Source organism: Oncorhynchus masou, unplaced genomic scaffold (genome assembly GCF_036934945.1).
Source record: "Oncorhynchus masou masou isolate Uvic2021 unplaced genomic scaffold, UVic_Omas_1.1 unplaced_scaffold_751, whole genome shotgun sequence".
In the NCBI taxonomy this organism is placed as follows: domain Eukaryota; kingdom Metazoa; phylum Chordata; class Actinopteri; order Salmoniformes; family Salmonidae; genus Oncorhynchus; species Oncorhynchus masou.
This window is the reverse complement of record NW_027013971.1, coordinates 7,060-34,226: the sequence shown is the minus strand read 5'-3', so window position 1 is coordinate 34,226 and position 27,167 is coordinate 7,060. Positions and strand designations below refer to the sequence as shown.

The 27,167-nt window shown below is 44.5% G+C and overlaps 1 protein-coding gene across 1 annotated transcript; it reads left to right on the top strand.

The window, feature by feature from the left end:
* Positions 1-263: 263 nt before the first annotated feature.
* LOC135537333 (cullin-associated NEDD8-dissociated protein 1-like) lies at positions 264-26,939 on the top strand. The gene is given in 18 exon segments (XM_064963532.1): positions 264-431; positions 2,380-2,523; positions 3,168-3,322; positions 3,686-3,809; positions 4,070-4,251; positions 4,254-4,325; positions 8,351-8,456; positions 8,653-8,810; positions 9,770-10,065; positions 10,320-10,461; positions 11,559-11,786; positions 11,980-12,193; positions 12,577-13,116; positions 13,285-13,907; positions 14,218-14,387; positions 19,639-19,803; positions 20,408-20,515; positions 26,352-26,939. Coding segments are annotated over 18 exon segments (3,720 nt in total). The 5' UTR covers positions 264-363; the 3' UTR covers positions 26,577-26,939.
* Positions 26,940-27,167: the final 228 nt, after the last annotated feature.

The window sequence follows — 27,167 nt, the reverse complement described above, 5'->3', positions numbered from 1 at the left end:
ACATGTTCAACTACTTAAAACATTGGCTCGAATATAGATTGTGCCATTAGATTTCGAGAAAATGTACAACTTAAGGAAGAAAAACGTTTCTGATGCGCTGAGCGTTGGTTCCTGATTGGTTCCACCAGGTGTCAGTATAAACTAGGAATTCATTCTCGACTCACTCGTAACACGGTCGTGCCTATTTATAACGAACCCTCAAAGTGTCATGTTTCTCAGTTTGTTCTTGTCCAAAGTTAGCTCGTCGCTATTGCCACCCTGTCTCTCGCCATGTTCTCCGGCTGAAACTTCTGCTCTACACTATTTTCAAAGTTATTCATTCAACTTTTATCATATATAAATTAACTGTAATTGGTAGTCAAGATGTCGAATATCTCCTACCATATCTCCAATCTGTTGGAGAAAATGACATCTACCGACAAAGACTTTCGGTAAGAAGGCCGAGTGTTTTGCGATGCATGTTTGCGTGTGGGATGACAGTAATAATGTGGGCTATCAACAATGACTGTCATTTTTTCGTGTGTGTCAAGTCTGCCACGAAGTATTTTTGACTACTTTTATTACTAATGACTTTAAAAACTGGCCTATAACGTATCTCACCTATTCAAATAATACGCTTAGTGTAGATTAGGCTATAATTACAAATTAAATGCATAACAATAATAACGTCAAGGTTATGATAAAATAAATTCTTACTCCTTTCACGAAAGTGGGTCCAACAATAATAATTATGACGTAATGCTATCTTCCAGAACCTCAAAATGACTTATCACTCACTGTACATTATGATAATTGAATGACAGGTGTGATAGTGAGAGCCATGAAAATAAGAGGTCACAATTCCAGTGGGTCAGAAGTTTACATTCACTAAGTTGACTGTGCCTTTAAACAGCTTGGAAAATTCCAGAAAATTATGTCACGGCTTTAAAAGCTTCTGATAGGCTAATTGACATCATTTGAGTCAATTGGAGGTGGACCTGTGGATGTATTTCAAGGCCTACCTTCAAGCTCAGTGCCTCTTAGCTTGACATCATGGGAAAATCAAAATAGATCAGCCAAGATGTCAGAAAATAAATTGTAGACCTCCACAAGTCTGGTTCATCCTTGGGAGCAATTTCCAAATGCCTGAAGGTACCACATTCATCTGTACAAAGAATAGTATGCAAGTATAAACACCATGGGACCACGCAGCCGTCATACCGCTCAGGAAGTAGACGTGTTCTGTCTCCTAGAGATGAACGTACTTTGGTGCGAAAAGTGAAAATCCATCCCAGAACAACGTCAAAGTACCTTGTGAAGATGCTGGAGGAAACATACAAAATAATCTATATCCACAGTAAAACGAGTCCTATATCGACATAACCTGAAAGGCCGTTCAGCAAGGAAGAAGCCACTGCTCCAAAACCGCCCTAAAAAAGCCAGACTACGGTTTGCAACTGCACATGGAGACAAAGATCGTACTTTTGGAGAAATGTCCTCTGGTCTGATGAAACAAAAATAGAACTGTTTGGTCATAATGAACATCGTTATGTTAGGAACCGAAGAATACCATTCCAACTGTGAAGCATGGGGGTGGCAGCATCATGTTGTGGGGGTGCTTTGCTGCAGGAGGGTCTGGTGCACTTCACAAAATAGATGGCATCATGAGGAAAGGAAAATGATGTGGATATATTGAAGCAACATCTCAAGACATCAGTCCGGAAGTTAAAGCTTGGTCACAAATGGATCTTCCAAATAGACATGGACCCCAATCATACTTCCAAAGTTGTGGCAAAATGGCTTAAGGACAGCAAGGTCAAGGCATTGGAGTGGCCATCACAAAGCCCTGACCTCAATCATATGGAAAATTTGTGGGCAGAACTGAAAAGGCGCTTGCGAGCAAAGACGCCTAAAAACCTGACTCAGGTACATCAGCTCTGTCAGGAGGAATGGGCCAAAATTCACCCAACTTATTGTGGGAAGCTTGTGGAATGCTACCCAAAACGTTTGACCCAAGTTAAACATTTTAAAGGCAAGGCTACCAAATACTAATTGAGTGTATGTAAACTTCTGACCCACATGGAATGTGATGAAATAAATAAAAGCTGACATTTCACATTCTTAAAATAAAGTGGTGATCCTAACTGTCCTAAGAAAGGGAATTTTTACTCTGATTAAATGTCAGGAATTGTGAAAAACTGAGTTTAACTGTAATTTACTAAGGTGTATGTGAACTTCCAACTGCAATCGTATATATACTTTATTGTTCATTTTGTGAGAACCAAAACAGATAGTGGACTCATTTCCTCCACGTTCATGGCCATAATAAAGTAATACTGTCTAAAATACAGTAGATAACTTTGTGTTAGTGGAATAACTGGACTCATCTTTTCCTCCAAGCTTCATGGCCACCAATGACCTGATGATGGAGCTTCAGAAGGATTCTATCAAGTTGGATGAAGACAGCGAGAAGAAGGTGGTCACCATGCTCCTGAAGCTACTGGAAGATAAGAATGGAGAGGTGCAGAATCTGGCTGTCAAGTGGTAGGCTAATGCTGGCCATGTCTCTTTATAATATCCATTGTGTTTTGTAAAGCGTTAAAATGCACAAGGCATCACCACTTGGGCTTCTGAGTGGCACGGCGGTCTAATAAGGCACTGCATCACAGTGCTAGAGGCCTCACTACAGACCCTGGTTCGATTCCAGGCTGTATCACAACAGGCCGCGATAGGTAGTCCCATAGGGCGGTTCACAATTGGCCCAGTGACGTCCGGGTTAGGGTTTGGCCGGGATAGGCCGTCATTGTAAATAAGAACTTGTTCTTTAACTGACTTGCCTATTTAAATAAAATCTCTTGTGTGTCACAAAGGTATTTCAGATTTTTTTAAAGTCACATGTTGATAGTGAGGGTGGCCTAGTGGTTAGATTGTTGGACTGGTAACCGGAAGGTTGCAAGTTCAAATCCCGAGCTGACAAGGTACAAAGCTGTCGTTCTGCCCCTGAACGGGCAGTTAACCCACTGTTCCTAGGCTGTCATTGAAAATAAGAATTTGTTCTTAACTGACTTTCCAAGTAAAATTAAAAAAAAAATAGTTAAGTCTTTCTCAAGGAGCACTTGCAGATATAACAACTTTATTTTGTTTTTCAATCAGTTAGTTGGGTAATGCTTTGTGTCTCTCTGCTGCAGTCTGGGTCCCTTGGTGAGCAAGGTGAAAGAGTACCAGGTTGAGATCATGGTGGATACTCTCTGCTCTAACATGGTGTCAGACAAGGAACAACTCAGAGACATCTCCAGTATGGGTCTGAAGACAGTCATCGCTGAGCTGCCCCCATGCTCCGCAGGTACGAGTCTCTGTTGTTGTTGTACAAGCTACACTACAGTATTGGTTCTCCTCCTTGGAGGAGCTCTGAAATGGAAACTGTCCAATGAGAGTGTTTTATATTATGTCAGCTAACCATGTAGCGAATCGGATTGGTGAAAGCAATGACTGGAGGAAGTGTCCACCATTGTTAAATCCATGACAGGTGCCCAATCCCAAATGCACCCCTAAACCTTATAGGCATAGGTTTTAGGGCTTAGTGGTCCATTTGGGATTGAGCCAGGTAGTATAGCCTACAAGTGCACCTCTTCGGTAAAAAGGGTAGAGAATCTGAATGCAGAAAATTATACAGTTCTAGAATTCCTCTTTTCCTTTGAGTTACCAGGTCAGAGCCTGACTGCCAACGTGTGTAAGAAGATCACATCTCAGCTGATAGGAGCCATGGGGAAACAGGAGGATGTTTCTGTTCAACTGGAGGCCTTGGACATCCTGTCGGACATGTTGGGAAGGTAAGTACTGCTTTTCTAGAGTGTAATAAACATTTTTTTTTTTTTTTTAAGCAGAAGACTCCATGACGACCAGTATTTATCTTATACAGATCTGGATCAAATACAGGTCAATTCTCGTATTGATGTGTTTTTGATTACATTTAGAGTTTTTGGACCATTGTACTTGGAAAATCAAGCACGGCTCAGATATTTGAAAGAATGTTACATAATGTTGTTTAAAAAAAAATCTGATCCTGTACCCTCTCTGTTCACCCCTATAGGTTGAGTGGTACGTTGATCAGCTTCCATGCCTCCATCCTGACCAGCCTGCTCCCCCAGCTGACCAGTCCCCGTATGGCTGTGAGGAAGAGGGCTATCATGGCCCTGGGTCACCTGGTGCCCAGCTGCAGCACAATTCTCTTCACCCAGCTCACTGAGCACCTGCTGGCTGAGCTGGGCCGAGGACAGAGACCTCCACCACACGCACCTACATCCAGTGTCTGGCCACCGTCAGCCGCCAGGGAGGGCATCGAGTCGGTGAGGCAGCTAGCTAGCCTTAGCATGGGGTGAGGTGATGTTCAACGGGCAGGAGAGGGAAGGGTGAGGTGCTGTTCAACAGGGTACAGGGTAGGGTGAGGTGAGGTGAGGTGATGTTCAATAGGGTAGAGGGTAGGGTGAGGTGCTGTTCAACAGGGTAGAGGGTATGGTGAGGTGATGTTCAACAGGGTAGAGGGTAGGGTGAGGTGCTGTTCAACGGGGTAGAGGGTAGGTTGAGGTGATGTTCAACAGGGTGGAGGGTAGGATGAGGTGCTGTTCAACAGAGTAGAGGGTAGGTTGAGGTGCTGTTCAACAGGCAGGAGAGGGTTGGGGGAGGTGATGTTCAACAGGGTAGAGGGTAGGGTGAGGTGATGTTCAACAGGCAGTAGAGGGTAGGGTGAGGTGATGTTCAACAGAGTAGAGGGTAGGGTGAGGTGATGTTCAACAGGGTAGAGGGTAGGGTGAGGTGATGTTCAACAGGCAGTAGAGGGTAGGGTGAGGTGATGTTCAACAGGCAGGAGAGGGTAGGGTGAGGTGATGTTCAACAGGCAGGAGAGGGTAGGGTGAGGTGATGTTCAACAGGCAGGAGAGGGTAGGGTGAGGTGATTTTCAACAGGGTAGAGGGTAGGGTGAGGTGCTGTTCAACAGTGTAGAGGGTAGGGTGAGGTGCTGTTCAACAGGCAGGAGAGGGTAGCGTGAGGTGATGTTCAACAGGGTAGAGGGTAGGGTGAGGTGCTGTTCAACAGGGTAGAGGGTAGGGTGAGGTGATGTTCAACAGGCAGGAGAGGGTAGGGTGAGGTGATTTTCAACAGGGTAGAGGGTAGGGTGAGGTGATGTTCAACAGGCAGGAGAGGGTAGGGTGAGGTGATTTTCAACAGGGTAGAGGGTAGGGTGAGGTGCTGTTCAACAGTGTAGAGGGTAGGGTGAGGTGCTGTTCAACAGGCAGGAGAGGGTAGCGTGAGGTGATGTTCAACAGGGTAGAGGGTAGGGTGAGGTGATTTTCAACAGGGTAGAGGGTAGGGTGAGGTGATGTTCAACAGGCAGGAGAGGGTAGGGTGAGGTGATGTTCAACAGGCAGGTGAGGGTAGGGTGAGGTGATGTTCAATAGGGTAGAGGGTAGGGTGAGATGATGTTCAACAGGGTAGAGGGTAGGTTGAGGTGATGTTCAACAGGGTAGACGGTAGGGTGAGGTGAGGTGATGTTCAACAGGGTGGAGGGTAGGGTGAGTTGATGTTCAACAGGGTGGAGGGTAGGGTGAGGTGATGTTCAACAGGGCAGAGGGTAGGGCGAGGTGATGTTCAACAGGCAGGAGAGGGTAGGTTGAGGTGATGTTCAACAGGGTAGACGGTAGGGTGAGGTGAGGTGATGTTCAACAGGGTGGAGGGTAGGGTGAGTTGATGTTCAACAGGGTGGAGGGTAGGGTGAGTTGATGTTCAACAGGGTGGAGGGTAGGGTGAGTTGATGTTCAACAGGGTGGAGGGTAGGGTGAGGTGATGTTCAATAGGATAGAGGGTAGGGTGAGGTGATGTTCAACAGGGTGGAGGGTAGGGTGAGGTGATGTTCAACAGGCAGGATAGGTAGGGTGAAGTGCTGTTCAACAGGCAGGATAGGGTAGGGTGAGGTGATGTTCAACAGGCAGTAGTGGGTAGGGTGAGGTGCTGTTCAACAGGGTCGAGGGTAGGGTGAGGTGCTGTTCAACAGGTTAGAATGTATGGTGAGGCTATGTTCAACAGGGTAGAGGGTAGGTTGAGGTGCTGTTCAACAGGCAGGAGAGGGTAGGGTGAGGTGCTGTTCAACAGGCAGGAGAGGGTAGGGTGAGGTGATGTTCAACAGGCAGGAGAGGGTAGGGTGAGGTGATGTTCAACAGGCAGGAGAGGGTAGGGTGAGGTGCTGTTCAACAGGGTAGAGGGTAGGGTGAGGTGCTGTTCAACAGGCAGGAGAGGGTAGGGTGAGGTGCTGTTCAACAGGGTAGAGGGTAGGGTGAGGTGCTGTTCAACGGGGTAGAGGGTAGGGTGAGGTGATGTTCAACGGGGTAGAGGGTAGGGTGAGGTGATGTTCAACAGAGTAGATGGTAGGGTGAGGTGCTGTTCAACAGGCAGGATAGGGTAGGGTGAGGTGCTGTTCAACAGGCAGGATAGGGTAGGGTGAGGTGATGTTCAACAGGCAGGAGAGGGTAGGGTGAGGTGCTGTTCAACAGGGTAGAGGGTAGGGTGAGGTGCTGTTCAACAGGGTAGAATGTATGGTGAGGTGATGTTCAAGAGGGTAGGGTGAGGTGATGTTCAACAGAGTAGAATGTATGGTGAGGTGCTGTTCAACAGGGTAGAACGTATGGTGAGGCTATGTTCAACAGGGTAGAGGGTAGGTTGAGGTGCTGTTCAACAGGCAGGAGAGGGTAGGGTGAGGTGCTGTTCAACAGGGTAGAGGTTAGGGTGAGGTGCTGTTCAACGGGGTAGAGGGTAGGGTGAGGTGATGTTCAACTGGGTAGAGGGTAGGGTGAGGTGATGTTCAACAGTGTAGAGGGTAGGGTGAGGTGATGTTCAACAGAGTAGATGGTAGGGTGAGGTGCTGTTCAACAGGCAGGAGAGGGTAGGGTGAGGTGCTGTTCAACAGGCAGGATAGGGTAGGGTGAGGTGATGTTCAACAGGCAGTAGAGGGTAGGGTGAGGTGATGTTCAACAGGCAGGAGAGGGTAGGGTGAGGTGCTGTTCAACAGGGTAGAGGGTAGGGTGAGGTGCTGTTCAACGGGGTAGAGGGTAGGGTGAGGTGATGTTCAACAGTGTAGAGGGTAGGGTGAGGTGATGTTCAACAGAGTAGATGGTAGGGTGAGGTGCTGTTCAACAGGCAGGAGAGGGTAGGGTGAGGTGCTGTTCGACACGCAGGATAGGGTAGGGTGAGGTGATGTTCAACAGGCAGGAGAGGGTAGGGTGAGGTGATGTTCAACAGGCAGGAGAGGGTAGGGTGAGGTGATGTTCAACAGGCAGGAGAGGGTAGGGTGAGGTGCTGTTCAACCGGGTAGAGGGTAGGGTGAGGTGATGTTCAATAGGGTAGAGGGTAGGGTGAGATGATGTTCAACAGGGTAGAGGGTAGGGTGAGGTGATGTTCAACAGGGTAGAGGGTAGGGTGAGGTGATGTTCAACAGGGTAGAGGGTAGGGTGAGGTGATGTTCAACAGGGTGGAGGGTAGGGTGAGGTGATGTTCAACAGAGTAGAGGGTAGGGTGCGGTGCTGTTCAACATGCAGGATAGGTCTGGTGAGGTGCTGTTCAACAGGCAGGATAGGGGTAGGGTGAGGTGATGTTCAACAGGCTGTAGAGGGTAGGGTGAGGTGCTGTTCAACAGGGTAGCGGGTAGGGTGAGGTGCTGTTCAACAGGGTAGATTGCATGGTGAGGTGATGTTCAACAGGGTAGATTGCATGGTGAGGTGATGTTCAACAGGGTCGAGGGTAGGGTGAGGTGATGTTCAACAGGTTTGAGGGTAGGTTGAGGTGCTGTTCAACAGAGTAGAGGGTAGGTTGAGGTGCTGTTCAACAGGCAGGAGAGGGTTGGGGGAGGTGATGTTCAACAGGGTAGAGGGTAGGGTGAGGTGATTTTCAACAGGGTAGAGGGTAGGGTGAGGTGATGTTCAACAGGCAGGAGAGGGTAGGGTGAGGTGATGTTCAACGGGTAGAGGGTAGGGTGAGGTGCTGTTCAACAGGGTAGAGGGTAGGGTGAGGTGCTGTTCAACAGGGTAGAGTGTAGGGTGAGGTTGGCTGGGGATCAGTTTCTTTAAGCTTGATTGTTGAATTTATAGTAAAATAAAAAATCTGAGCTCTGGAAATGAAATGACATCCAAGTTATTTATTTTTTTCCGAAACCAACTTGATATCTGTCAAAGTGGTTGCAAATCAAAATGGACATTGTTGAACTTTTAGTCACCAGAGAGAAGCATTGTATTGGTCGGTCTGGTAAGTGGTTGTACTTTTAGTCACCAGAGAGAAGCATTGTATTGGTCGGTCGGGTAAGTGGTTGTTTTATTGCTCTTGTTCCAGGTGAGCACCTGGAGAAGATCATCCCCATGGTGATGACGTTCTGCAGTGTGGAGGACGATGAACTCAGGGAGTACTGCTTCCAGGCCTTTGAAGCCTTCATCCGCAGGTAAAAAAATAAATAAATAAAAACTTGAGTGAATCTCTCTCTCTCTCTCCTCTCTACTTGAGGTTGCTCTTGTGATTTATTCCACCCATTACTAGCTGACCAGAGCCCAGTGCTCACACAAGATTAGACACAGATGAAAAAACAGACCCATAACTACTAAATTCGTTCAATAGTTGATCTGTTATTTCTATATGAGATGCCCCAAGGAGATGTCCCCACATATGTCCACGGTGATCAAGCTGTGTCTGAGGTACGTCACCTATGACCCCAACTACAACTATGATGTGGATGAGGGCGGGGATGAGGACGGGGATGAGTCCATGGACACAGAGGACGGAGAGGATGAGGACCAAGGTACTCAAACTATCAACAAACCTATCAACAGCAACTATGCTGATGTGCAATTATTAAATAGAGTTAGGATCAGGGTCTGATTTTGGATTAGATTTAGGGTTAGGGTCAGATTTGGGGTTAGGGTTAGGGTCAGGTTTGGGGTTAGTTAGGGTCAGGTTTGGGGTTAGGGTCAGATTTGGGGTTAGGGTTAGGGTCAGGTTTGGGGTTAGTTAGGGTCAGGTTTGGGGTTAGGGTCAGATTTGGGGTCAGGTTTGGGGTTAGTTAGGGTCAGGTTTGGGGTTAGGGTTAGGGTCAGATTTGGGGTTAGTTAGGGTCAGGTTTGGATTAGGGTTTAGGGTCAGTTCTGGGGTTAGGGTCAGGTTTGGGGTTAGAGTTAGGGTCAGGTTTGGGGTTAGGGTCAGGTTTGGGGTTAGAGTTAAGGTCAGGTTTGGGGTCAGGGTCAGGTTTGGGGTCATGGTCAGGTTTGGGGATAGAGTTAGGGTCAGGTTTGGGGTTAGGGTCAGGTTTGAGGTTAGAGTTAGGGTCAGTTTTGGGGTTAGGGTCAGGTTAGAGTTCGGGTCAGGTTTGGGGTTAGAGTTAGGGTCAGTTTTGGGGTTAGGGTCAGGTTAGTGTTAGGGTCAGATTTGAGATTGGAGTTAGGGTCAGATTTGAGGTTAGAGTTCGGGTCAGGTTTAGGGTTAGAGATGGGGTCAGGTTTGGGGTTAGAGTTCGTGTTAGGGTCAGGTTTGAGGTTAGAGTTAGGGTCAGGTTTGGGGTTAGGGTCAGGTTTGGGGTTAGAGATGGGGTCAGGTTTGGGGTTAGAGTTAGTGTCAGGTTAGAGTTAGGGTCAGGTTTGAGGTTAGAGTTAGGGTCAGGGTAAGGGAATTTAGGGAATTTAAATGCAATCTATTAGACATTAATTGTAATATGGTATGCGTATATGGACATTGGAACAAAGTCAACATTCTTTTCCCTTGCAGAGTCAGATGACGAGTACAGTGACGATGACGACATGAGCTGGAAGGTACGGAGGTCGTCTGTGAAGTGTCTGGAGGCTGTGATCAGCACAAGGAGAGACCTGCTAGTGGAGCTCTATGGGTCCGTGGCTCCAACCCTGCTGGCTCGGTTTAAAGAGAGGGAGGAGAACGTCAGGACGGACATCTTTGTAGCTTTTGTTGCCTTACTCAAACAGACCAGGCCTTCTCAGGGCCTCATCGCCACGGCAACAGAGCCTGGAGTCCAAGAAGATCCAGCCATCACTCTGCTCAAGAAACAGGTTATTTGTTTTGCTTTTTGTTGTTGTTTTTGTTGTTGTTGTTTTCTAAACATTAATCAACCGCGTTAGTCTCATGGGGCTAAAATGCCTTTTAAAGTGGGACCTCATCCAAGACATCAGCAGAGCATACAGTAATAGTGTATATCACAATACAGAGATGACAAGGTGAATTAGGAGACATATTTCAGTACGTTTTAATGTGAGCTTTCATTAGTTTGAGGTGTTCCTCAGGGCTTTTTGTTGTTGTTTCCCAGGTCCCCACAGTAGTGAAGGCTCTCCACAAGCAGCTGAAGGAGAAGAGTATGAAGTCTAGACAGGGCTGTTTCAGTTTGCTGACAGAGCTGGCCAACGTACTGCCAGGAGCCCTGGGAAAACACATACCATCTCTCATCCCTGGTAATCTCACTCACACCCTCACATACCATCTCTCATCCCTGGTAACCTCACTCACACCCTCACATACCATCTCTCATCCCTGGTAATCTCACTCACACCCTCACATACCATCTCTCATCCCTGGTAATCTCACATACCATCTCTCATCCCTGGTAACCTCACTCACACCCTCACATACCATCTCTCATCCCTGGTAATCTCACTCACACCCTCACATACCATCTCTCATCCCTGGTAATCTCACATACCATCTCTCATCCCTGGTAATCTCACTCACACCCTCACATACCATCTCTCATCCCCGGTAACCTCACTCACACCCTCACATACCATCTCTCATCCCCTGTAACCTCACTCACACCCTCACATACCATCTCTCATCCCTGGTAATCTCACTCACACCCTCACATACCATCTCTCATCCCCGGTAAACCTCACTCACATCCCTGGCAACCTCACTCACATCCCTGGTAAACCTCACTCACATCCCTGGCAACCTCACTCACACGTTCACTTACCCGCAGCTTCTTATCGAAATTACTACATTCCTTTGTTCATTTCTGAGGCCAGTAGTTTTTCCATTACAAATCGGATTTCATTTAGATCCCCATTGGCTGTTGCAAAAGCAGCAGCTACTCTTCCTGGGTTCCACAATAAACAAGAATCATGACAGAATACAGGACAATAATAGACAAGAACAGCTCAATGACAGAGCTACATAACATTTAAAATGATCTTGACCATCTGCTGAGTGACGAGTAGGGCCTCAGGAGGTGATCTTATAGAAGGGGTCCTCCTGAGGCAGGAGGATGGCTGCTTAGGAGGACCTTGAGGAAAGACAGGGCATCGATCATGTGACCTGGCCAGGAAAAACTCAGGGCCTACTGTAGTTATAGGCAACAACAGTTGTTAATTTCTTCTCTGTAGTTAGTCAGGACAATTTCGCGTTCTAGCCACGTGGTCAGGAAAACTCCCGTCAATAAAAATATAGTAATATAACTTAAAAGGAAATAATGCTTGGAAGGGTTATAGATACAATGTCAAAAAAGTCATCTCGACATTCATATTCACCTTTTCTCTGGCATCTCTCTTTTCAGGTATAGTTCACTCCCTTACAGACAAGTCTACCTCGTCCAACATGAAGATCGATGCCCTCTCTTTCCTCAATGTCCTCCTGTGCAGCCATCCTCCTGCCGTGTTCCAGCCTCACATGAAGGTTATTCTGCCTCCGGTGGTGCAGTGTGTGGAGGACCCCTTCTATAAGATCACCTCCGAAGCCCTACTGGTCACGCAGCAGATGGTCAAGATCATATGCCCGTTAGGAGGTAGGTACTGTAGCCCAGAGGTTAGAGAGGTGGATCAGTAATCAAAAGGTTGCTGGTTCAAGTCCTGGTCCATGGGGAGGAAATTGTGAGGACTGAACTGGCTACTGGTGTCAGAGCATTGTTTTTACTGGGGTTGGGATGAAAGGTAGAATAAGAAATTCCGTTCCAAATAAAAGTATCTATTCTACTCTAGATAAACTACCCGCCTTCGATGTCAAGCCCTACGTGAAGGATGTGTTCTCTGCCACTCTGAAGAGGCTGAAGGCTGCAGACATTGACCAGGAAGTGAAGGAGAGGGCCATTTCCTGTATGGGTCACATCGTGTGTCACCTAGGAGACCAGCTGGGCGGGGACCTCCAGCCGACACTGCAGATCTTCCTGGAGAGACTGAAGAACGAGATCACCAGGTAGGTAGCCTAGTGTTTTGCAGGTACAAATCCCTGCTCCCAACTGTAAAAAAACAACATCTGGTGTAGGCTGGGAAGTGAGCCTGCAACAGGAGAGTTACTGGCATCAGTATCCCAATACTATCTCGTGCCATTGAGCAAGACACTCAATCCCATAAACTAAACTGTGGCTAACTCTTTCATCAAAGCTCTCTGTGGGTTTATATGTATATTGTGTGTGTGTGGGGGGGGGGGGGTGTAAAACAAAAAGTGTCTCCATGACAATAATGTATGTTATCCAGGGTTCATCTTTGCATCTCTCCAATAATGGCTTCTGTGACAACTTGTGGAGCGTCGTTGAGGGCTGTCTCTGTTTCAAACTGGTCCAATTCTTCTCCTCACAGGCTGACAGCGGTGAAGACACTGACTCTCAACGCCACATCGCCCCTCAGGATCGACCTCCGACCTTTACTCACTGAGGGCATCCCCATCCTAGCCTCCTTCCTCAGGAAGAACCAGCGCGCCCTCAAGCTGAGCACACTGACAGCCTTCAACATGATAGTTATGAACTACAGCGACAGCCTGAAGCCGCCCGTGATCGAGGCTGTGCTCAACGAGCTACCTGCCCTGATCGAGGAGAACGACATGCACATATCCCAGGTGGCGGTGATGCTTCTCACCTGTATAGCTAAGGTGTGCCCCTCCTCCCTGTCCAAGATCGGGAACACCGTCTTACCTGGTGTGTTTCATCTGGTTCATTCCCCATTGCTGCAAGGAGGGGCTCTGTCGGCCATCTTGGAGTTCTTCAAGGCCCTGGTGGTCACTAAGGCTGGGAACATGGGATACAACGACCTCTTGAAAGCTCTCACCGGTCCTTTCCACGGCTCAGCGAAGGCTACAGACCCCACACCCATGCACAGACAGTCTTACTACTCTGTGGCCAGGTAGGAGTAGTGGTTTGTTCGATTGATTAATTGATTGATTGATTGATTGAGCGTACAGATAAAGAGGATAGATATAAGTGATATACCTATAGTGTCTTGTAGAGGCATGAGAAACACAAAATGATGTTTTTATTTTTTCTGTTTTATATTGTCTCTTGTTTTGGCCAGGTGTGTAGCTGCTCTATCCTCCGTGTGCCCTAAAGAAGCATCCGGAATGGTCACCGGCTTCATCCAGGAAGTCAAGAACCCCAAGTGTTCCGAGTCCGTCAGAATCCTGTCTTTCCTGTGTCTGGGGGAGGCGGGGCGTACCATGAACCTGGGGGGTCAGAAGGAACTAAAGACCGTGATCCTGGAGGCCTTCTCCTCTCCCAACGAGGAAGTCAAGTCAGCCGCTTCCTGCGCTCTGGGGAACATCTGTGTGGGCAACCTGGAGGACTACCTTCCCTTTATGCTGACGGAGATTGGTAGCCAGGCTAAGAGAAGGTACCTGCTGTTACACAGCCTCAAAGAGGTGATCAGCGCCTGCTCGACGGAGAGCTTGTTGGCCCACGTCGAGGATATCTGGGCTCTGCTCTTTAAGAACCGCGAGTGTGCCGAAGAGGGGACGAGGAATGTGGTGGCGGAGTGCCTGGGGAAACTCACCATGGCCAACCCGGCTCAGCTCTTGCCCAGGCTCAAACAACAGCTGTCCTCAGGGTCTCCTGTGGCCCGCAGTACTGTGGTCACTGCTGTTAAGTTCACCATCGTTGACCAGCCTGTACCTATAGATTCACTACTCAAAGGATGCATAGGTAAGATGTCAAAGTGACGCAACATATAACTTTTTCTACACTGGTTATATGATAGCCTTATTCAACCGTAGTGCACTTCTTTTGGGTTAAAGCCACGTCTGGTTAAAAATAGTGCACTTTATGGAGGAATGGGGTGTCATTTAAAATGCACCCACAACATGCTGCAACGTCCAGGGTTGTATTCATTCAGTTAATGAAAAAAATAATAATATTTGCAACGGGAAATATTTTTTGGTGTGTTTGCCTCCCGGTTTCTGTTTGATTTCTCCCATTTGGTTCTTAATGAACATCACCCTGTTCTCTATGCCAGGTGACTTCCTGAAGACTCTGCAGGACAAAGACCCGAATGTGCGTCGTGTGGCCTTGGTGATGTTCAACTCAGCGGCCCACAACAAACCTTCTCTGATCCGCGGTCTGCTAGCCTCAGTACTGCCTAGCCTCTACAACGAGACACAGATCAGGAAGGACCTCATCAGAGAGGTAGTGTGTGTGTGTGTGTGTGTGTGTGTGTGTGTGTGTGTGTGTGTGTGTGTGTGTGTGTGTGTGTGTGTGTGTGTGTGTGTGTGTGTGTGTGTGTGTGTGTGTGTGTGTGTGTGCAGCTAGCCTCAATATCACCTAACCTCTACATACAAGACACAGATCAAGAAGGACCTTATCAGAGAGGTAGTGTGTGTGTGTGTGTGTGTGTGTGTGTGTGTGTGTGTGTGTGTGTGTGTGTGTGTGTGTGTGTGTGTGTGTGTGTGTGTGTGTGTGTGCAGCTAGCCTCAATATCACCTAACCTCCACATACAAGACACAGATCAGGAAGGAGGCTGTTGCCTTGACCGTGTTACCGCCACACCTGATGTCATGTGATGTCATGTGTCATGGCTGAATTCCATGTGACCGTTGAGTCACTGTAATCTCCTCTTATACACTCTGGAAGAGCTTTAGTAGTACTCGACAACTCGATAACGATCATCGGGTCGTCGCTAATGGCCTGGTACTCAGGGCTCCATTGTCCCTGATAACCTCTCTGACATCAATGCAAATGAGATGGGAAAATCACATCAAAACACGTATCATTAAAACAGTATCAGTGCTTTTAAAACTCACCTCACTGTGATCGATACATGTGAAGAAAGAGGTTCAATAACAGGTTGAAACTGAGTGGGGAACAAAGTGGTTGTTGCGGATGTTGTTTCAAAGCCAAACACAACGAAATGGACAGCTGCTTTGTAAGATTATGCATATTAGAGTGTATGTATAGTCCTTATATATATCCGACCAAGCCAGAAAAAAATAACAACCCTGAATTGAAATAATGATTGTGCCATTATGCAATACATAGTGTTTTGGAAATTCTTACACAGGGACACTCGAAGTCAATCTTAGATTAATCGCTGTTTATTGTCAGCAAGCTAGAGTGAGTACAGTCAAACTTAGATGTTTTATATACCGACAAGTTATATTTGCATGATTATTCATAATTAATGTTTGCTTCATTCATGTGACGACAATACTGGGTCATGCATGTGACAGACCAATACTGGGTCATGCATGTATACTGGGTCATAATGTACAGATACTGGTCATGCATGTCATTCATGTGACGGGTCATGCATGTGACAGACCAATACTGGGTCATAAATGTGACAGACCAATACTGGGTCATGCATGTGACAGACCAATACTGGGTCATGCATGTGACAGACCAATACCTCACAATGCTTCTGATGTCTAAGCTGAGACCTTAAAAACGGAGATATCCCTTTGCTCTAAACAAGTTTCTGGGCGTCCTGTCAAATTGCAGATACTGATAGTGAGGATTCGTTCAATCAGTCACTTACATGAACACAGACATTAGAAAAGCACAAACAGAAAAATGTCCGTCACAATAGTCTATTGCTTATTACGCCTGGCAGAAAAACATTTAAAAACTGATTTAAGATGTCTTTGGTACGTAATTGGTCGAGCCTAAACGTATTCAGAGTTGGGCGACAATTATAGTGAATTTTGTATTTTGAATGGCCTCGTAATAGGTCATATTTTATATTTTCATAATTAATAGGCTGACACATTACAGAGTATCTGACCACCGTGCGTTTCCATCTCATCCTCTCTCTCCTTCATTCCTTTATTGAGCACGTAGAGGGGCGGTCAACAGTTTAATGAAATATGTTTCCTCGTGAAAACATGTTACTAAACTCAGCAAAAATAGAAACGTCCCTTTTTAGGACCCTACCTTTCAAAGATAATTAGTAAAAAATCCAAATAACTTCCCAGAGCTTCATTGTAAAGGGTTTAAACACTGTTTCCCAGTGTTTCCAATGCTTGTTCAATGAACCATAAACAATTAATGAACATGCACCTGTGGAACGGTCGTTAAGACACTAACAGCTTACAGACGGCAGGCAATTAAGGTCACAGTTATGAAAACTTAGACCACTAAAGAGGCCTTTCTACTGACTCTGAAAAACACCAAAATCAAGATGCCCAGAGTCCCTGCTCATCTGTGTGAATGTGCCTTAGGCATGCTGCAAGGAGGCATGAGGACTGCAGATGTGGCCAGGGCAATAAATTCAATATCGGTACTGTGAGATGCCCAAGACAGCACTACAGGGAGACAGGACGGACAGCTGATCGTCCTCACAGTGGCAGACCACGTTTCACACCTGTACAGGATCGGTACATCCGAACATCACACCTGCAGGACAGGTACAGGATGGCAACAACAACTGCCTGAGTTACACCAGGAATGCACAATCCCTCCATCAGTGCTCAGACTGTCCGCAATAGGCTGATAGAGGCTGGACTGAGGGCTTGTAGGCCTGTTGTAAGGCAGTTCCTCACCAGACATCATAGGAAACAACGTCGCCTATGAGCACAAACCCACCGTCGCTGGACCAGACAGGACTGGCAAAAAGTGCTCTTCACTGACGAGCCGCGGTTTTGTCTCACCAGGGGTGATGGTCGGATTCACGTTTATCGTCAAAGGAATAAACGTTATACCGAGACCTGTACTCTGGAGCGGAATCGATTTGGAGGTGGAGGGTCCGTCATGGTCTGGGCGATGTGTCACAGCATCATCGGGCGGAGCTTGTTGTCATTGCAGGAAATCTCAATGCTGTGCGTTACAGAGAAGACATCCTCCTCCCTCATGTGGTCCCTTTCCTTCACGCTCATCCTGACATGACCCTCCAGCATTACGATGCCACCAGCCATACTGCTCATTCTGTGCGTGATTTCCTGCAAGACAGGAATGTCAGTGTTCTGCCATGGTCATTGCAGAAGTATTCATCCCCCTTGGCGTTTTTCCTATTTAGTTGCATTACAACCTGTAATTTAAATGGGTTTGTATTTGGATTTCATGTAATGAACATACATAAAATAGTCGAAATTGGTCAAGTGAAATGAAAAAAATTACTTGTTTCAATAAATTCCACAACAACAGAAAAAACTGGAAAAGTGGTGCGTGCATATTCGCTATGAAGCCCTAAATAAGATCTGGTGCAACTGATTACCTTAAGAAGTCACATAATTAGTTAGTCAGTCCACACAGGTGGACTTTATTTAAGTGTCATATTTGGGGCAGCAGGTAGCCAAGTCGGGAAGCGCGTTGGGCCAGTAACCGAAAGGTTGCTAGATCGAATCCCCAAGCTGACAGGGTAAAAATCTGTCGTTCTGCCCCTGAACAAGGCAGTTAACCCACTGTTCCTAGGCCGTCATTGTAAATAAATAATAACTTGTTATTGACTGACTTGCCAAGTTAAATAAAGTTTAAATAAAAAAAATAAAACATGATCTCAGTATATATACACCTGTTCTGAAATGCCCCAGTGTCACGTTCGTGGAGGAGACCAAGGAGCAGGAGAGAGATGAATACATACTACTTTAATGAAGACGAAGAGACACTTAACAAACTTACAAAACAATAAACCGAACGTGCCGCTATAATATACTAGTACAGGCAACTGGACATGGACATAGATAATCACCCGTGAAATACTCAAGGAATATGGCTGCCTAAATATGGTTCCCAATCAGAGACAACAATAAACAGCTGCCTCTAATTGAGAACCAATCTAGGCAACCATAGACATACAAAAAACCCTAGACAGGACAAAAACATATAATCACCCATGTCACACCCTGACCTAACCAAAATAATAAAGAAAACAAAGAATACTAAGGTCAGGCGTGACACCCAGAGTCTGCAACACCACTCAGCAAGGGGCACCACCAAGCAAGCGGCACTATGAAGACCAAGGAGCTCTCCAAACAGGTCAGGGACAAAGTTGTGGAGAAGTACATATCGGGGTTGGGTTATAACAAAATATCCGAAACTTTGAACATCCCACTGAACACCATTAAATCCATTATTAAAAAATGGAAAGAATATGGCACCACAACAAACCTGCCAAGAAAGGGCCGCCCACCAAAACTCACGGACCAGGCAATGAGGGCATTAATCAGAGAGGCAACAAAGAGACCAAAGAGAACCCTGGAGGAGCTGTAAAGCTGCACAGCGGAGATTAGAGTATCTGTCTGTAGGACCACTTTAAGCCGTACACTCCACAGAGCTGGGCTTTATGGAAGAATGGCCAGAAAAAAAAGCCATTGCTTAAAGAAAGAAATAAGCAAACACAGTTGCTGTTAGCCAAAAGGCATGTGGGAGACTAAAATTGAGCTTTTTGGCCATCAAGGAAAATGCTATGTCTGGCGCAAACCCAACACCTCTCGTCACCCCGAGAACATCATCCATGTTGTGGGGATGTTTTTCATCAGCAGGGACTGGGAAACTGGTCAGAATTGAAGGAATGATGGATGGCGATGGGAAACATGTTTCAGTCTTCCAGAGATTTGAGACTGGGACGGAGGCTCACCTTCCAGCAGGAAAATGACCCTAAGCTGCTAAAGCAACACACAAGTGTTTTAAGGGGAAACATTTAAATGTCTTGGAATGGCCTAGTTAAGGCCCAGACCTCAATCCAATTGAGAATCTGTGGTATGACTTAAAGATTGCTGTACACCAGCAGAGCCCATCCAACTTGAAAGAATTGGATCAGTTTTGCCTTGAAGAATGGGCAAAAATCCCAGTGGCTTGATGTGTCAAGCTTATAGAGACATACCCCAAGAGACTTGCAGCTGTAATTGCTGCAAAAGGTGGCTCTACAAAGTATTGACTTTGGGGGGGTGAATAGTTATGCACACTCAAGTTTCTTTGTCTTATTTCTTATTTGTTTCACAAGAAAATATATTTGTATCTTCAAAGTGGTAGCCATGTTGTGTAAATCGAATGATACAGATCCCCCCCCAAAAATCTATTTTAATTCCAGGTTGTGAGGCAACACAATAGGAAAAATGCCCAGGGGTGAATCCTTTCACAAGCTACTGTGTGTGTCGAGTGGAGTCCAATGTGTGCATTTTGATAAATCCCCTGTATTGACTATATGTTGAATATGTGTATGTTGTAAAATGAGAGGATGGTATCGCTTTAATCACAGTACAGGCAACCATTACGTCAATAACAATAAACGGATCGACGAAGAACACTTAGGTGATAAAATAACAAACGGATTATCGAATAACAAGCTTGCTTTTTAGACACAAACACATTCACACACTCGCTCACTCGCTCGCTCGCTCACTCACTCACTCACTCACTCACTCACTCACTCACTCACTCGCTCACTCCACTCACTCACCCTCCTCCTCCTCCTCTTCTTCCTCCATTACTCTGTCTATGTCAGGTGGAGATGGGTCCGTTCAAGCACACAGTGGACGATGGTCTGGACGTGAGAAAGGCAGCGTTTGAGTGCATGTATACTTTACTGGACAGCTGTCTGGACTGCTTGGACATCTTCGAGTTCCTCGACCGCGTAGAAGAAGGCCTTAAAGACCACTACGACATCAGAGTAAGACTGCACGTAAACTTTGCAGGACCGCAAACTTAACTTCTTCAAGGCCATTTGAAATCCCTAAAACATGGTACTAGTGTGTTGGGGCACTCCTAAACCGGACAAATGATGCTTAAAGTACACAGCCAATTTAATGGTTTTAGATGAGAGCAGTGCCACGCTGTCTGTCAGAAAAAATTGGGGAGGTTTTTAAATCTAAATCTTAATTCACCCAGAACTCTTTTTTAACGAGAGACCAACTTTGATGTAATGAGAGATTTGTCAACCAATGCCATAAAGATGTACTTACCACAACCTCCTCATTTGCTAAGTTCTCCTTATTTTACAGTGTTCTCCTCTTGTTTTGTATCGGCATTAGCACTGTATATATGACCCCAATTCTAACTCCCAAGACGGTGGCAATTTGAAAACATGAACAAGTAGATTGTGCTGATTTAAAAGGCACATTGAACCATGTTGCACGCTCCAAATTCTAACAGGCTAGTGCTCAAACTGAATTCCTCCATTATTATGCACGTCCGGCATTGAAAACAGATAGAATGTCTCTCCCATCTTATTTCTCTAAAATGTCTTCCTGCCTGTCCTGTCCCCCCTTACCCAGATGTTGACATTCATCATGCTGGCCAGACTCTGCTGTCTGTGTCCCAATGCTGTGGTCCAGAGACTGGACAGACTGATCGAACCTCTCAGGGTTACCTGCACCACTAAGGTAAGGAGACTTATGACATGGCAGTCCACACAAGCCTCAAATAATTAAAAGCGAGGGCCTATCCGAGTGGCGCAGTGGTCTAAGGCAGTACGAGCTGTGTCACTAGAGATTCTGGGTTGGACTCCAGGCTCTGTCGCAGGCGGCCGTTACCAGGAGACCCATGGGGGCGCACAATTGGTCCAGCGTCGTCCGGGTTAGGGAGGGTTTGGCCGGCAGGGAGGTCCTTGCCCCATCGCGCACTAGCGACTCCTGTGGCGGGCCGGGGGCAGTGCACGCTGACACGGTTGCCAGGTGTACGGTGTTTCCTCCGACACTTTGTTGTGGCTGGCTTCTGGGTTAAGTGGGCGTTGTGTCAAGAAGCAGTGCGGCTTGGTTGGGTTGTGTTTCGGAGGACGCACGGTTCTCGACCTTCGCCTCTCCCATGTCCGTACGGGAGTTGCAGCGATGAGACAAGACTATAACTACCAATTGGATGCCACGAAATTGGGGGTCATTTTTATTTTATTTTTTATAATTATTATTAAAAGCGTCACTTTTCTTATGTGGATGTCAACAAACTAGAACAGATCCACCTTGACTTGTGCGCAGGACACATATTTGCACTTTTCGTCTGGTTTGAATTGACTAACCATCCGTAAACATCTTACCATTATTATGCTAAGCTATACTGGTTAGGAAATATAACTGTGAAAGAACACCAATCAAAACCATGTGCATTATTGCATCATCTTCGTTCCAGGGGAAGGTCGGGCTTGTGCCAGTCCACAGTCTAAGAACCTTCTATTTGGGTTGTATAATGTACTTCGACAATATGCCAAGTAGTAAATTGTGTGAACTGACGTTCACAAAAGCATGAAGGACATTTATAGCAGAATTACAATTCGATGTTCATCCTGCAAGAATGTTATATACAGTGAGCTCCATAAGTATTGGGACAGTGACACATTTCTGTTTGTTTTGGCTCTGTACTCCAGCATTTTGGATTTGAAATGATACAGGTGACTACGAGGTTAAAGGTCAGACTGTCAGCTTTAATTCGAGGATATTTTCATCCATATCAGGTGAACCGTTTAGATATTACAACACTTTTTGTACATAGTCTCCCTATTTTAGGGGACCAAAAGTATTGGGACAAATTGACTTACAGTGCCTTCAACAAGTATTCATATCCCTATCCCTATCAACAAGTATACATATATATATCATATATATATATATATATATATATATATATGTCTTATTCCACTTTTTGTTGTGTTACAGCCTGAAATTCAAAATGGATTAAAACATTTTTTTCTCTCACACACATCTACACACAATACCTCATAATGACAAAGTGAAAACATGTGTATATTAGATATTTCTGTATTTCATTTTCAGTACATTTGCCAACATTTAAAAAACAAAACAAGTGTTCACACCCCTGAGTCAATACATACAAGAATCACCTTTGGAAGTGATTACAGCTGTGAGCCTTTCTGGGTAAGGCTCTAATAAGAGCTTTGCACGCCTGGATAATTCTTCCAAGCTCTGTCCAATTGATTGTTGATCATTGCTAAGCAGCCATTTTCAAGTCTTGCCATAGATTTTCAAGCTGATTTAAGTCAAAAGTGTAACTAGGTCACTCAGGAATATTCAATGTTGTCTTGATAAGCAACTCCAGCGTATATTTGGCCTTGTGTTTTAGGTTATTGTCCTGCTGAAAGGTGAATTTGTCTCCCAGTGTCTGTTGGAAAGCAGACTAAACCAGCTTTTCCTCTAGGATTGTGCTTAGGTCTATTCTGTTTATTTTGTCCGAAAAAAAAAACTCCCTAGTCCCTGCCGATGACAAGCATACCCATAACATGATGCAGCCACCACCATGGTTGAAAATATGAACGTGATACTCAGTGATGAGTTTTGTTGGATTTGCCCCAAACATGACGCTTTGTATTCAGGATATAAAGTTAATTTCTTTGCCACATGATTTTGCAGTTTTACTTTAGTGCCTTATTAAGAACAGGACGCATGTTTTGGAACATTTGAAATTCACTGCTCAACTGAGGAACCATATAGATAATTGTAATGTGTGGGGTAGTCATCAAACAATATATGGTAAACACTATTTTATTGCACACAGAGTCCATGCAACTTATTATTTGACTTGTTAAGAAACATTGTTACTCCTGAACTTATTTATACCATAACAAAGTGGTTGAATACTTATTGACTCGAGACATTTCAGCCTTCTATTTTTTATTCATTTGTAAAAAAAAAAATGTTTCAAAAAACCGTCATTCCACTTTGACATTATGGGGTATTTATTGTGTGTAGGCCAGTGACACAGAATCACAGTTTCATTCATTTTAAATGTCGGCTATAACAACAAAATGAGGAAACATGTAAGAGGTGTGAATACATTCTGAAGGCCCTACAGCTACAACCTGTTAGTTTAGAGCTGTGAACACATAGCTACAACCTGTTAGTTTAGAGCTGTGAACACATAGCTACAACCTGTTAGTTTAGAGCTGTGAACACATAGCTACAACCTGTTAGTTTAGAGCTGTGAACACATAGCTACAACCTGTTAGTTTAGAGCTGTGAACACATAGCTGCAACCTGTTAGTTTAGAGCTGTGAACACATAGCTACAACCTGTTAGTTTAGGGCTGTGAACACATAGCTACAACCCGTTAGTTTAGTGCTGTGAACACATAGCTACAACCTGTTAGTTTAGAGCTGTGAACACATAGCTACAACCTGTTAGTTTAGGGCTGTGAACACATAGCTACAACCTGTTAGTTTAGAGCTGTGAACACATAGCTACAACCCGTTAGTTTAGTGCTGTGAACACATAGCTACAACCTGTTAGTTTAGAGCTGTGAACACATAGCTACAACCTGTTAGTTTAGAGCTGTGAACACGTAGCTACAACCCGTTAGTTAATTTAACCTGTTAGTTCATTTAACCTGTTAGTTCATTTAACCTGTTAGTAAATTTAACCTGTTAGTTTAGTGCTGTGAACACATAGTTACAACCCGTTAGTTAATTTAACCTGTTAGTTCATTTATCCTATTAGTTTAGTGCTGTGAACACATAGTTACAACCTGTTAGTTTAGAGCTGTGAGCACGTAGCTACAACCCGTTAGTTCATTTAACCTGTTAGTTCATTTAACCTGTTAGTTCATTTAACCTGTTAGTTCATTTAACCTGTTAGTTTAGTGCTGTGAACACATAGTTACAACCCATTAGTTTAGTGCTGTGAACACATAGTTACAACCTGTTAGTTAATTTAACCTGTTAGTTTAGAGCTGTGAACACATAGCTACAACCTGTTAGTTTAGAGCTGTGAACACATAGCTACAACCTGTTAGTTTAGGGCTGTGAACACATAGCTACAACCTGTTAGTTTAGAGCTGTGAACACATAGCTACAACCCGTTAGTTTAGTGCTGTGAACACATAGCTACAACCTGTTAGTTTAGAGCTGTGAACACATAGCTACAACCTGTTAGTTTAGGGCTGTGAACACATAGCTACAACCTGTTAGTTTAGAGCTGTGAACACATAGCTACAACCCGTTAGTTTAGTGCTGTGAACACATAGCTACAACCTGTTAGTTTAGAGCTGTGAACACATAGCTACAACCTGTTAGTTTAGAGCTGTGAACACGTAGCTACAACCCGTTAGTTAATTTAACCTGTTAGTTCATTTAACCTGTTAGTTAATTTAACCTGTTAGTTTAGTGCTGTGAACACATAGTTACAACCCGTTAGTTAATTAAACCTGTTAGTTCATTTATCCTATTAGTTTAGTGCTGTGAACACATAGTTACAACCTGTTAGTTTAGAGCTGTGAACACGTAGCTACAACCCGTTAGTTCATTTAACCTGTTAGTTCATTTAACCTGTTAGTTCATTTAACCTGTTAGTTTAGTGCTGTGAACACATAGTTACAATCTGTTAGTTAATTTAACCTGTTAGTTTAGTGCTGTGAACACATAGTTACAACCCGTTAGTTTAGTGCTGTGAACACATAGTTACAACCCGTTAGTTTAGTGCTGTGAACACATAGTTACAACCTGTTAGTTAATTTAACCTGTTAGTTTAGAGCTGTGAACACATAATTACAACCCGTTAGTTAGTTTAACCGGTTAGTTTAGAGCTGTGAACACATACTGCAGTTACAACCCGTTAGTTAATTTAACCTGTTAGTTTAGTGCTGTGAACACATAGTTACAACCCGTTAGTTAATTTAACCTGTTAGTTTAGTGCTGTGAACACATAGTTACAACCCGTTAGTTAATTTAACCTGTTAGTTTAGAGCTGTGAACACATAGTTACAACCCGTTAGTTAATTTAACCTGTTAGTTTAGTGCTGTGAACACATAGTTACAACCCGTTAGTTCATTTAACCTGTTAGTTTAGTGCTGTGAACACATAGCTACAACCGTTAGTTAATTTAACCTGTTAGTTTAGTGCTGTGAACACATAGTTACAACCCGTTAGTTAATTTAACCTGTTAGTTTAGTGCTGTGAACACATAGTTACAACCGTTAGTTAATTTAACCTGTTAGTTTAGTGCTGTGAACACATAGTTACAACCCGTTAGTTAATTTAACCTGTTAGTTTAGTGCTGTGAACACATAGTTACAACCCGTTAGTTAATTTAACCTGTTAGTTTAGTGCTGTGAACACATAGTTACAACCCGTTAGTTCATTTAACCTGTTAGTTTAGAGCTGCGAACACATAGTTACAACCCGTTAGTTCATTTAACCTGTTAGTTTAGAGCTGTGAACACAGTTACAACCTGTTAGTTAATTTAACCTGTTAGTTTAGTGCTGTGAACACATAGTTACAACCTGTTAGTTAATTTAACCTGTTAGTTTAGTGCTGTGAACACATAGTTACAACCTGTTAGTTTAGAGCTGTGAACACATACTGTAGTTACAACCCGTTAGTTAATTTAACCTGTTAGTTTAAAGCTGTGAACACATAGTTACAACCCGTTAGTTCATTTAACCTGTTAGTTTAGTGCTGTGAACACATAGCTACAACCCATTAGTTAATTTAACCTGTTAGTTTAGAGCTGTGAACACATACTGTAGTTACAACCCGTTAGTTCATTTAACCTGTTAGTTTAAAGCTGTGAACACATAGTTACAACCCATTAGTTAATTTAACCTGTTAGTTTAGAGCTGTGAACACATACTGTAGTTACAACCCGTTAGTTCATTTAACCTGTTAGTTTAGTGCTGTGAACACATAGCTACAACCCATTAGTTAATTTAACCTGTTAGTTTAGAGCTGTGAACACATACTGTAGTTACAACCCGTTAGTTCATTTAACCTGTTAGTTTAAAGCTGTGAACACATAGTTACAACCCGTTAGTTCATTTAACCTGTTAGTTTAGAGCTGTGAACACATAGCTACAACCCGTTAGTTCATTTAACCTGTTAGTTTAGTGCTGTGTACACATAGCTCTGTGTGCAAGTGTTTTACATGATATTTAAATGACTACCTCATCTCTGCACACCACACATAAAATTACCTATAAGGTCTGGCAACCTCCCCAGTTATTGTAATGGTAAGTGGTTAGCATGTCTCGGGGTACAATATTTGTCTGTAACTTTCTCACTCATCATTATTCACGATTAATTCAGGGTTATCCGTAACCATTGTAGCATCCACATGAATGTAGAAGTGTTTAGAAACATTATATTCTAATTTACATTTCTTTTTTTTTTAAAGTGACTCCAAAATAACACAATACTTTGAGCTCACTGTATTTACGTTAACGTTGCCAATAAAAGATGACAGCGCTTACATAACATTTGCTTCTTCTATCGTCGTCCCAGGTGAAGGCGGGGTCAGTGAAGCAGGAGTTTGAGAAGCAGGAGGAGCTGCGTCGTTCAGCGATGAGGGCCGTGGCAGCCTTGCTCTCTATCAGCGAGGTGGAGAAGAGTCCTGCCATGGCCGACTTTGCCAACCAGATACGCACCAACGCAGAGATGGCCTCCATCTTAGAGAGCATTCAGGGAGACACACGCTCCAGCACAGTGGAAAGCATGGACACCAGTTAGAACCAAACGACAGGAGGGGACACCCTCCCAGGATAATTTGAAGTTATTCTTTAAAATAGAACAGAAACCGAAGCCAATGCCCAGCATTTTTGGCTAGATGCAAAATTGTATGACTGTCATAGGCCGTATTCACTGCCACTGAAATTATTTATATGCTGCCTTGAAAGTTGAGTTGAAAACGTGCCTTATTGGCTAGTCGGGATGTCGTAGGGCCTAATCAATGGCAATTATTCATCTGCCTTAATCAACGTTGAGATGAAAACGTGCCTTCTGATCAAGGACTTTAAGGCCAGTGGTATTCAGTGCCATTTTGGTAGGGCTGTGATATTGATACAGTATTCTCCGTGAATACATTGCAAATAAACAAACGTTTTGTTCATTTAACTGTGCATCGTCTAGTGTGTAACATGTAAGACTTGCATAATGCATTACAGCCCCCTACTAATATACAGGGCATTCTGGAAAGTATTCAGACCCCTTGACTTTTTCCACATGTTGTTACCTTACAGCCTTATTCTAAAATGGATTAAATAGTTTTTCCCTCATCAATCTCCACACAATACCCCATAATGACATCACAATACCCCATAA